Below are 12,807 nucleotides of genomic sequence, written 5' to 3'. Positions count from 1 at the left end.
CAGGACTCAGGAAATCCAGGGAAGAGAAATGGTAAAACCATCCCTTGCATCTCATGGATGCCTACAGCAGAGCTTAGCTGAAACGCCGAGGACAGGACCGTGAGAATTCCGAATCCTTCGCCCCCGCCCCATCCACCAACTCTGGTGCTCAGGTGATGGGAAGGTCATCCTAATTAAAGCCACGTGGTGGGGTTTCAGCTGTGGAAAAATTGCTGGATCCTTTCTCCTACCTCCCACCTCCTCTGCCTCTCCTTAAACATACACATGCAACCTTCCCTCCCTTTATTTAAGCAAACAACTCTCTCCGTGATTAAGTACAGCCCCCGCTTATCTAAATAGTCCACAGACCTATAAAGACACAGGCACTCTCGGGTGCTATTCGGAGCTTGTTCTGGTACCTGTCTTCTCCAAACCTACAAAGAGCAGCTTTCCTCGGCCTTTGCTGACAGAAATTCCTCACGCCTGTTCCCCCGGTAAAGCAGCCTTGCTCGGCAGGCTGTCCTCAATTTATCAAAGAGGTGGGATTTCCCCTCCAAATACTTCATTCCCCCCGCCACCCCTCTTTTCGTGGCCTCTCCCATAACCTGAGCTTGAAGCTGCCCAGATGTGAACATCGGAACATGAAAAGTCCCCGTTCTGTTGTCAAATTCTGATTCTGTTTGGCGGTGGAGGGGAACACCATCGGGAGGTGAACTCCAAGGCCCCCCAGTGGGCGGGGCTGGGGGGAGGGATGGCGGGGAGGTCCAGAGGCAGACCTGGACGGGACAGGTCTGGATGGCTAATAGTTTGCTGAGGAAGAAAAAAAAAAAAAAAAAAAAAGGAAAGGAGAACCAACCGTGGAGAGCTAGGACAAAGAACCCTAACGAGTGGATGGAGAGGATGGGCCCCCAGCTTTGGGTTTCTAACTGCGACTCTCCCAGTTTGATTTTCTTTCCACCCCAAAGCATGGTTCATATTTTGACTTCCGAGGAGATGGGCGCTGCGTGGGGACCCAGAGGTGTCATTATTAGTGCAGGGAGTCAGGACACTGCTGAGCGGACCAGCAGCGCCAGCTCCGTCCCTCACCCGGGAGCCAATCAGAAATGCAGAATTCCAACCCGCCCTCAGATCTATCCAATCAGAACCTGCATTTTAACTCGGTCTCCAGGTGATTGATATGCATATTAGAGGTTGAGAAGTACTCCTTGGAGAGCACGATGTACCCGGCAGTAAAGTTAGGTTCATCCCCTCCCTCGTGTATCTAACTTACCTGTTAATTAATACCTAGTTAAGAATAACTCACAGAACTTCAGAAAGGGCTGCAGCAATATGAAGTGTGTGAGTAGGGAAAAGAGATACCAAAATAATCGTCTGCCTCTCATTTCCAAGCCACCACGTATGTCCTACTAGGATGTCATGCAAAGACCCAGAGGACTGCTGGCATCTGGAAAACCTAGAGCACTAGCTCAAAGTTGAGATTCCAAGGCCCCATGGCAAACCTCCGGAATCTGAATCTCTGGGAGTGGAAGACAGGCTGCATGTTAGTAAGCTCCCCTCGGTGACACATGCTAAAATTTAAGAATGAGCCTCCCTATTTCCTCTGAGTACTATTGGATGGTTGGTACGGATTTCTCTTCCTCCAGAGAGAAAGTGAATTGCTAGTACTTCTGGATCTGTCGTTGCCTTGGAAATAAGACCCACCTAACTTGGATAACATTGTGACCCTGATCTCTTTCTGGCCCTGAGTTGGAGAGCACCTGTACAACTCCTTCAAGAGGTGTGAGTGCTATAGAGCCTGAGGGTAAGGCTGTTCTCAGCACCGCCACCCTCTCTTAGTCACGAGGCTCTGGCAGTCCTGACACTTGGAACACACCAAACTCCAGGGCGATGCCAGCTGCTGAAGCCAGGATGCCCTTGAACACACTTCATCATCTTTTTGGTGATTTGATTTTTTTTTTGATAATTCTATTTTAATTTTTTAATTTTTTAAATTTTAATTTTTTAACGTAGTTGATTTACAACGTTGTGCCAGTCTCTGCGGTACAGCAAAATGACTCAGTTATACTGATTTGATTTTTAAAAATGCAAAAGAGCAATGAGAACATGTGGGTTGTGGTGGTAGGGTTCAGTGGGGTGACAACGATATCCACGCTCAGCCTAAAAAAGATTTTCCTTCTTATTAACCACAGAGGAATAAAAAGGAAATGCCAGTATTTTCCTTGGCTGGGCTGGCATTCCAGGTACAGGTCCACTAGTACGGGAAAATCTTTTGATACCCTAGCACGACTTAGTGGAATTTTTACAAGTCCTCATACCACGCCTTAAAAATGGTGCCTCTGTGCTTAGGTGTGGTCTGGGGTCACTTGGAGTATTTGCTCACTTCTGGGTAAAAGTGCCAGTTGTCTGAGGTCTGGAAGTGCCTTGTTAGTCAGGGCAAGACATGAACTGAAGTTGTCACTGTCTTCGCTTACAGAATTAAAAGTCACAGCGAAGAATTCCTTAGGCAAGAAGCCTAGAGCAGCCTATAGCCTCATATCGGACAGCTTGGGCTCGCCAAGTGGTACAGTCTGGGTCCAGAGGGAGGCTCAGCTGTAATGCAGACCTTGTTCCCATGGGACTGGGACTTGGGAGCCCTGGGTTCTGGTTCCAGCAACGCCAGTGACCTGGGAGCCCCACCCTCCTTGGGAAACCCTAGCCATCTCACATCTGAGCTTCCCATCTGTAAATTAAAGGGGCAGACGTGGTCTCCTCTAAGGCTCATGTGGGTCTAAGACTCCAGGTACCAAAGAGTTTTCAAATTTTCGTTGGAATTTTAACATAGAATTGGCTGGAGGGGAAAGATCACGTGAAACCAAAAACATGGAAAAGAAACGCAGGCAGGGTTGAAAAATACATTCTTGGAGAGCAAGTATTTAACTTCCTCTCTGATCTGAAACACACACACGGGGGAAACTTCTGGAAATGATTCATGGGAGCAGGTGGTGTACGTGGGATGGGGAGAGGGTGTCTGCAGGGCCCCCCAGGTACTCCTCTGGCTCACCATGCCCAGTTACTATTTGAAAGCTGTTAAACTGGGGCCCGAAAAAAATCAAGACAGGGGTATGTGTGCAGTGGAGGAGGGTGAATGGTGCATCACTGGCGGGAAAAAGTCACCATGCACATTACCATTGATTAATTGAGTGATTTTAGTCGAGTGAATATTGATACATGGCAGGAAGGCATGAAAATAAAATGAACACATATGGGAATTACTATTAACATAAGTGATAACATCAAAACATCTGGTAAAATGCAGTTAAAAAAACAACACACAAATGAAATGGAATGTAAAACATTTTCACAGTATTCAAAGCTTTTGTAAGAGATTTAGACTCTATAAGAGGAGTGCTACGTGGAGGAACTAGAGGAAACAGGAACCTCGTCTGTGTCCTGTGTATCTGCTGGTGAAAGGTCAGGAGGGCCAGCACATTATGCCACGAGAGTCTCTCCTAAAACAGAACGCCTGAGCCCAACACATCCAAGGGGTTACAGCAGAGCAACTAGTTACTTGGAGTCTGATGAGAAAGACAGACTCTTGGTTTGGGCAATGGGGTTTCTGTAATTTACAGACCCAGATGCCTTAGGGAGCCCTCAGTGCTAATTCACCGACACCCAAAGCCAAGTGTGACACAGGATGCTCTAAAAATAAAGTGTTCTTGGAATTCTCACCTCATTTTCTATCTTCTAAGATAAATACTAATATTCTTCAAAGATTTAGCTGAGTTCTGCCCATGACCTCACTGGATTCCACCCAGAATGATGAATTTAAACCTTCACGAATACGACCTTTGCACTAGCAATAATTACCAAATCACACACAGACCTCTTTTGGAAACCAATGAGAAAGCCTGTGAGTCTGCACATCGTTTTTGCTACCTCCTTTGCTGAGAAAAACAAAGGTTTGTGACCAAATGCAGCTTTGGGCCCAGAGCCTCCCTTTGCCCTGCAATGGCTGATGTGTAATAGTCAAGGCTGTTCCAAGTCCACAGGGAAACTCAGTCCCGGGACTCTGTGGTTGGACTCTACAACTGCAATTCACATTTCCAATTTATTTTGAACTCTCTTACTGCTTCCTACCTGAGAATTCCCATTTAGAGACTCCACCTGTTACTTATAACCTTCCTGGGGTAACTGCTATGGCCCACACAAAGCCTTTCCCAAGGCCTCCACCCTGGACAGAGGCCTTGTTGCCTGACCCACTCTGTCCAAACAAGCAGACACATATGAGCACAGAACTCTTGAGTTAATCAATCAAGACTAAGACCCAGATCCATACACTCATGAAATTGCTCTGAATTTCAGTTGACAATAGGAAAGTAGAATATCTCTAATTAACTAATATATATACACATTTTAAAAAAAATCATCCAAAATTACAGGCAAATCACTTAAGATCCCCAACACTTTATGATTAAAGGTCAGAGAGAACCAAAAAAAGAAAAATGTATTAAATGATGGGTCACTAATTGTCAGGGGTTCATTAGATCAGGATAACCCTCAGGAACATAATGAAGTTGGCAGGCTGGTTTTCAGACTGGAGTTTTGGGAAGTTAACAGAATCTTCCACTGTTTCTGTGTCAGGCAGGGGCCATGCGGGTGACGCCTTCCAGCCCCACTGAAGCACTGGATTGGGTATAAACATTTGCCCAGAGGGACAATCGTTAAATCTTCGAGGTGTTACAGAGAATCAAGAATCAGGCTTGAGGGAGAAATTAATTTGGGAGGAATTATTTCCTATACATTGAACAAGAGGAGTCAAGTTGCTTCCGTGAATGGGTTTATGTACATCACTTATTAAACACAATGGCTTTGAGAATTATCTTAGGGCCCTTGGGGGAAAACCAGAGCTGCATTGCCTTTTAAACTCCCTCCTTGGATGGGGACCCTTGTAGCTTAACTTTCCCTCTGCAGAAATGAAAAAAAAAAAACCAAACAAACATTTTTTTAAGTGCAGAGGACAGGCAGGCAGGCTATTCTGAATTTCTCTGATCTCTAGGCAATCAAGTTCAAAGGAATCCATTTCTTCACAGGAAAGACAGGAATGGGATGTATTGTGAGTTTTGATTAGCGTTGTGTTTGGGCCAAGGCAACGCAGAACCCCTCAGGAAAGAGGACCCACAGCTACACTACCAGGAGAAACGACCTCCCACTGGAAATGCTCAGAGAGACGGCCACTCAGCTAGAAAGTTGCCGCAAAGGCACCAAGAGATCCCAGTCTTACCACACCTTTCAAATGCTCAGTGGAGATTTTTTTTAAAACCTTGAAAAGTAAGTGGGTCTGTTGGTTGCTTTAAAACAACGTGAAATGAACAAACAAGGGAATTAGAATGCTAAGCTCTTTACCCAATGACAATTCACCCTAGACTAGCAATTTGCTGACTGTTCGCAATTTTTTGTTTTTCTCCTTTAACTCTGTTTTTTGAAAACCACCGCTGCCTTCTCAGTCTACGAATCATCACCTCTGTCACACCAAGGCAGGCCCGTGCCGCCCTCCACGTGTCAGGAGGTGAGATCAAACCTAAGGCTGACGGTGACCACCTCCAGGGCATCTGAGACTGGCTGGTTCGTATCAGAGATGACACATGGCCACAGGGCCAAGCAATGCAGGCCCCTCCCTTTGTTCTCACTATTTCTCCTGTGCACTGTCACTCTCTGAGTGTGGTGTGTGTCTGTTTCTGTCCACGAGGGAGAGAAAGAGAAACTCCTCTGGAACTGAAAGCTGTGCATCTTACCAACGGTTAGAATTTTCTATTTCCAAAGGCGTAGATTAGCTGATAGATCGTAAGCAATTTGTAACGACACAAAGAGAGTGGCAGAACCTAACGTTTGCTGTCGCCTCTCCCTTGCGGCCAACCCCCTTTCTTTACTGGCAGCGTTTTCTTCTGTAGTGACTGTGTCTCTGGTTGGGGTGGTGCTGCTCCACACTGTAGGTCTTCAGAAGCTTCCTGATCTAAATGGGTTTCCTCATCTGGGCATGCAGCTTTAAATATCGGCTATACTGGGGTCTGGCGCATGGGGATGGAGGGAGGGGTGGGAAATGCTGCAAGGGCAAAGTAGCTGGATTACGATGCCCTCCACCTCGAAGGAGCAGGGGGTGTGAACCGCCGAGGGTCCAGGGGTGTCCGCTCCCCCCTAACCCACCCCACGAGAATCACTTAAAGACCGACTGGAAAGTGGGACATTCGTGATTCTTCATCTTCTTCATGAAGTTTTTGAATTCTTTGTTTTTCTTGTCCCACTTATGGATGGCCGTCAGCAGGTACTGGCTCTTGACCTTGCGGCCCATGATGAGGAAGTGATGGCTGAGGTTGTCCAGCTGGTGACAGGGGCAGTCGGCCCCATTCTTCAGGTACAGGACCAGCTTCTTCAGCTCCTTCTTCTTGATGGGCCCCAGCTTCAGGGGCTTCTTCTTCTTGGGAACAATCTTCTTGTCGCCATTTTCCTTTTTCACTTCTTTGATTTTCATCCTCAGCGCTAGAGAGGGGGAGGACAGACAGGGGAAGAGGAGAGAAGGGAGAGAGAGAGTTTTAGAACACGGCTTTTCATCAGAAACCACAACCCACCTGCGGGCAGAAAAGCAGGAGACATAAAAGGCAAAGAGCACCTAAAGGAGGGAGGCTCTATCTGTCTATTCTATAATAAGGACCAAGGTCTCAGCTCACCTTCACGCACCAATTCCGGCCCCCGGTTTTGCGGTATCTGATGGTATCTCAATGGTTGCCACAGGATACCGTGAGAGTCTCAAATAAATGTTCAAAACCAAATCATTTGTCTCTTTTTTAAAACTCCAAGACTCAAGACTATCATACAATGCTTTAAGAGAAGAAGGGGATCATCTAATCCAATCAAGTCCACATAATCGAATGCTACCAACATCAGCACTCAAAGAAAAAACTTACCCTGAGTTTTGTTTGTTTGTTTTAAGGAGAAAGTTATTGGTTTAGTTTTTTTAATAACATCCAAAGGACCTAAAATTCTTTGTCAGTTGGGTCCTGGAAAGAAGGCAGACAGAACCTATGTGTGTGCAGTCAGCAAGGGAAAGCTGACTGCATCAAACGTCAGCGTCCAACTTTGTCATCAGAGAAACGAGGGTTCCAACCACTGGGCCTCCAGGGCATTCAGACAGCAGGTACCGTTGACGTGCTGTCCATCACTTATCAACCACTAGATGGCGCCACTAATGGGCTATCCTACCCACCGTGTAGACCCACAGAACCAAACTCGACTTTGACCTCTCGACCCGTTCGAGCAAGTCCTGGTGAGGGCCTGATGGATAAATCCAGGTGGTGATTGCTTAAATCTCACATGGTACCTGGGCTGTTTCCATTCTCAGCACGGCTCCCTGCAGAGAGGGAAAGCCAGCCCTCTGCCAACTCTGCCTTCTGGCCTCTTTGTCTCTACAGAGCCTGAGTCAACAGTGTTTCAGGGTTAGTGTGTGAACCACACACTCTAGTGCTGGCTTCATGGGGTTAACTGGTGAGGATGAATTAGCGTGGAGGCGTTCTATTCATTGGAAATGCACCAGAAACACAAACACAGCGTCCCTGTAACGGTCAACTCCCCTCGAAGCCTCGCCAGCCCTGGAGAGTTCCAAAGGAGTTGGAAATCATTTCTAGATTCTGGTCACCAGATGATGTGTCCATCCCTTGAATTCTTGTGAATTCCAAATCACCAAGCCCTCTCTTTTGAATAACTCAAAGCTTCCACCCACATTGCATGAGGAAAGACTTGAATCGAGCTACAGAACAGTAGCTAATGACTAGGAAAGCATCTGGATGCCCTCAAGAGCGCTGAGTATTTTCCATGCACTTCCTCAGTGAAACCTAATGCCTCCACGAGGAAGGTGCAATTATTTCCCCCATTTAACAGATGAGAAAACTGAGGCGTAAGGGTTACGTTTACTTGCCCAGAGTCACTGACCCTAAACTAAACCCACGGACTGAATGTGCACTTATAATCACCGTGCTGTCCAGGCCAAATTGCAAAATTCTTTATAATGAAGCTGACATTTCAAGTGCTGATTAAACGGACCAAGACAATACGGGAAAAGGGCTCGGGCTCTCTTTCCAGGTTTACCCACATTTCAAAATGACTTTACTTACGAAATGGTAAGAGTTCCTCCTGGTTGAAAGGGAACACCGCAAGAGTGAAGGCTTTATTATTTACTCTTTAGTTGATTAGAAAGCACACCCTTGGCCACCCCAAGAATTAGGAGAAATCCTAGGAACAAAGCTTCAGTGAATGTGTCAAAATCAGGAAATCAAATGCAATCCCATCCCTTTTGCTTACGGAAGGAGTTCCAGATCTGCAGCCACCGAGCCTCAGAGAACAAATACCCCAGGCCCGCAGCCCTTAGGAAAGACCTCACTCCCAAGGGTGGTGGAGGTTTTGGAGACTGGCCCAAGCAGCGGATGGTTAGCCCTGACCTCGCAGGCTGGCCCAGGCCCCGTGCACACGGGAGTGCGCTGAGCACAGTTTCCCAGTGAGCTCCTCTCTTTACTGCCCCCCGCCCCACAGAACCAGCCACTGCCCAGCGCCTCTGATTTTGCTTGATTCCTGCACCCACTCCCACCCTGAGGGCAGAGGCAGGGGGACCAGCAGGCGGGAAAGCCGCGACTAGGAATCAGCAGAGACCACCCCTCTGGGACCTCCGCCCAGACCTGCCCAAGCAGCGCTCCCTCTCCCGCCCCGGCTCAGCTCCCCTTGTCGGCTTACCATCCTTGTACCTGGTGGGTCACCTGAGAAAAGACTTCACCTGGGCGAGTCTATAGTTTGCTCATCTAGAAATGTATCCGGGGGGTTGAGCCAGAGGAGACTCCCCGCCCAGGCCCGGGCAGATCAGGGCTCCATCTCTGCCCGCCCTCCGCACTGCGAGAACCGACTGACCCAAGGAAGGCGGCCGGGGACTGCAGGGAGGCAAGGCGGTGAAGACACCCTCTGAGAAGTGCCCCGACGTGTCACGGGACCCAAGGTCCAAGGCTGGGATCGATTACATCACTGGCAGGGACGAATGCATTTCCAGTGACAACTGGGCAGCCTCTTTTCTGCAGAGAGGTGAGCCATCATTTTTTTGGAGAACCCACTGTGTGCCAAGCACAGGACAGGTGCTCTCTGTGCGGCTCTCCTGACTTAACGCACAGCAACCGTTGTTATTACTGACGACGATCAAGGAGAAGGACTCAGGTTAAGGGACAACACGAGGCCACACTTTGTAGGAAGAGACTCAGGACTAGAACCCACCCCTGACCCCAAAGACCACGCTGGTTCCTACTATACCATGACGGGGTTTCAAATGCTATTGCTTCAGTGGAAACTATTTCCCTCTTTTGATTGTGTTGCTTTTAATCACAACTCAAATCAAAAATTAATGTTCCTTTGCCATGACCGTGTCAAGGAATTTAGTTTACATAGGTGGGAGCATGGCGGGGAGAGGGAAAAGCAAACGATGGAAATGTGTTCTGCATTAGACTCTTTGTTTCTTGCCATTTGGCTCACTTTCTTTTTTTGAGGTAGGGAGAGTAGGGAAGGAGGAGGCACATGTGGCCAGAAATTACTAACATCTTTCCATCTTTCAGGGGTTTATTTTAGGGATGCAGATTACCAACAATGTTTGGATAGGCGATCAGCCATCCCAGGTTGATTTCCCCCTGCCTTGTGGGTATGTATGCAGCCTCCCACCACATACATCCACGGGCTGCTGGGACGGGATGGGGGTAGACTGATCACCACTTCCTCTCCCCCCACCCGGCCTCCACCATGCAGACAGCCTGGACCCCAGGGATTTCACCCATGGAATGTGTTTGCGCTGCAACCGGTGCTGGTGGGCAGGGGGAGAAGCCCCAGCAGGCAGCAGCTGGGCTCACAACTGGGGTGCTGCTGGAGTCCCAGGTCCTGGGTTCCAACTGGGTGGCCACAGAACCTGGATCAGAGCTCCCCAAGTCTGTAAAGCGTGGAGTGCAGTTTGCCTGCTGGCCTGGCCGGTCGAGCATCCAGAGGGCCCGTGCTGGGCAATCCCAGGCAGACTCCTGCGCCCACCCTGTCTCCGTCCTTCTCTGCCCCGTCCCGAGCCTGTCTCCCACAGGGGGATGATTCTACACCTGCCTCAGGCCCTTGATCTCAGCTACCCGTGACAGCCAGACCCTGAACTAAAACAAAACAAAACAAGAAACAAAACCCTTCTCTGTGTTTTTTCTTAGCAGCAACTGAACACCCTCCAACACTAGGATATGACTCCTGCCTTTCACCTTGCTGGTCACGGCCAGCGAGGATGCAGAGACCAGAAACTTTAAAAACTCAAAACTTAAGGTCACAGTTAGGGGCCGTCTGGGTCTTTCTCCGCAACCTTAAAATAAATAACCCCTTTTATTCAGGTTAGACCCTGAAAGTTTCATCCCACTTGCAGTCACCGAAACCATATTTTTTGCCCACAAATGATACCCCCTTGGTAGCCTCCCCACAAAGCCTGGCCATTTTCTGAGGCTGAAATGAGCAGAGGAAGCTTGTTACACTCATCCCAAACCCACACTCTCTTCAAAACCGCCTTTTTCTCCTGATCTGCTTATGCTAATGGGGCTGCCATCCTTCCAATTACCCAGACAGGGAGCCTGGACGCGAGGCCACTGTTGGCCAAGGGCCAGGCATTTACACGATCGACAGTGTGGAACCGCTACAGGAGTGCAAGAAAGGCCCTGAGACAGGGAAGGTGCCGAAGGGGCTGAGTCAGTCCCCAGCTTTGTGACTCATCTGATTACAGATAACGGTTGCAGTGAAGAATAAAGTACAGAGACGAGAAGAGAAGGAGGGACCTCCACTGGGGAGTTCCTGCAAAGTCATCAGAGTCACGGATGGAAAACTAGGCAGCTCGGCGTCTCAGAAAGCACAGGGGGAAGGCGCTTCAAGTGGAAGAAATGCTCCTTCATCCCCAATGCCGCAGAGTTTAAGAATGAGTGTGGGACCAGCTTGCTAGCCTTGGCAATGGGGGGGGGGTGGTTTGCTGACGACCTGTGGGAGCCACGATCCCAGGGGGTGAGGGAGACTCCCAGAGAGCTCAAAACCAATGGGAAGTGAAAAGGTTTTCCATCCTGACAACCACCAAGCGTCTGGAATGTTTGTGAAGAGTTACCGCTGGCCACTTCTAGCCAAACATAGTAGATTGAGCACACAATCATTTCCACCCCTCTAAAATTATAGTTTTAAAAAAGTTATAAACACATGCAAGAAAATGGTAAAGAAACAAGGACATCACATTTAGTATAATAGAAAGCAAATGGATGGTGGGCCCTGGCTTGATGAGAAAAGAAAAGCTGAAACCCAGCTGCTAACAGAGGGAGCTGACAGTAAGAAAGCAGCAGATCCACATGGCAGGACCCAGACATGCTCGTGAACTGGGGCCATTGGGTGCTTCTGCACTCGATGACAGAGACTGTATTAAATATAGGAACCGAGACGTCTGCATCAGGGCACCCAGATCCACCAGCCTGGCCATAAACCCAGATGACTGCCCCTCACCAACTCCAGCAGCAGCCAAGACGTTTATTCTGTACAGAAGGTTTGAACCCAGACAGACTGGGCTTGTGGACACCAGACTCACAGGAGGACGGGGTGGGGAGGAGCTGCCCTGACACCAAAGGATTAAATGAAAGTCTGCACAGTGAAGAGTGAGACCCTCAGGTCTTAGAACACTACAGCAACACCCCCAGTCAGAGGATTGTGGGGTTTCTATCTAAAGAAACCAGTAGCCCCAAAGAAGAGACCTACAGCTTCCCCTAACAAAATTCCAAAATGAGGCCCAGCAAATCACAGGCCATGCATACACACAAAGAGCTCCAATTTAGTGCTTTACTCTTAAACTCCAATGGCCAGCCAAGGATCAGCAGGCATTTAAAGGAAAGCCTCTAAATGTGAACAAGAGACCAAAACGTACAAAACACACAGGAAAAAAAGAAATCGGAGATAACAGAAACAAGGTATGGCACAGAAGAAAACTGTTTACAAAGGTAATGGAAGATATTGTATTCATGAAACCAGAACAGAATGCTATTAAAAGGAATGTTCAGAGAACCAAGAGTATTTGAAGTTTTAAAAGGTAAGAGCAGAAATAAAGAATGCAACACACGTGCTTTAAGATAAGGTTGGAACAAAATGACAAAGAGATGGAAATAGGAGAAAGAAAGATAAAAGAGAGAATCCAACCAGGAGGTTCAACATCTGAATAAGAGAAAACCAAGAAAACAAATGGGAGAAAATACCAAAGAAATAATACAAGAAAAATTTTCCAGAAATGAAGAATGTAAGTTCTCAGATTAAACAGTGCCCAGGTCAATGAATCATAGCATTTAGAAACACCAGAGGTAAAGAGAACTTATAAAACCCTCCAGAGACAAAGAGAGGCTACATTTGCTGCAAAGGACCAGGCATCAGAATGGTACTGGATTGGTCAACAGCAACATTAGAAGCCAAAACAATTTCCAAATTCAATACTGAGCCAAACAGTCAATGTGGGAGAGGAGAATAAAGACAACTTCAGGCATTCAGTGGTTATAAAAAAAATCTTCCATGTGTCTATTCTTAAGAAACTGCTCCAAAAATGCAGCACAAGACCCAGGATCAGGAAACTAAAGCTCTAACGTAAGATAAAAGCAATGGAAGTCTTAGAATGGTTTCTCCAGAACAACTGTGTGGCCGGCGTAAAGCTCAACCAGTCCAGACTGAAACAGGAGGAAAGAGGGACGGATGTACATCTACAGGAAGGTCTGGGGCTGAATTCAAAACACAAACGTGAGGACCCAG

General features: G+C 47.8%; 1 protein-coding gene and 1 long non-coding RNA gene across 2 annotated transcripts in view; both read right to left on the bottom strand.

Moving 5' to 3' along the window:
• LOC309619482 overlaps nt 1-12,807 on the bottom strand; it is a 360,633-nt gene that overhangs the window by 129,127 nt on the left and 218,699 nt on the right. The window lies entirely within an intron of this gene.
• The window catches only part of SFRP1 (secreted frizzled related protein 1), a 44,551-nt gene continuing 34,890 nt past the window's right edge, over nt 3,147-12,807 (bottom strand). Inside the window, exon 3 of the mRNA XM_082374662.1 lies at nt 3,147-6,492. Coding sequence (XP_082230788.1) covers nt 6,170-6,492 — 323 coding nt within the window. The 3' untranslated portion in view covers nt 3,147-6,169. The remainder of the gene's footprint in view (nt 6,493-12,807) is intronic.

The sequence above is a fragment of the Balaenoptera borealis genome (genome assembly GCF_965194805.1).
Source record: "Balaenoptera borealis genome assembly, chromosome: 21".
NCBI lineage: Eukaryota > Metazoa > Chordata > Mammalia > Artiodactyla > Balaenopteridae > Balaenoptera > Balaenoptera borealis.
The sequence above is the reverse complement of the archived record's forward strand: the minus strand, read 5'-3'. Positions and strand labels throughout refer to the sequence as shown.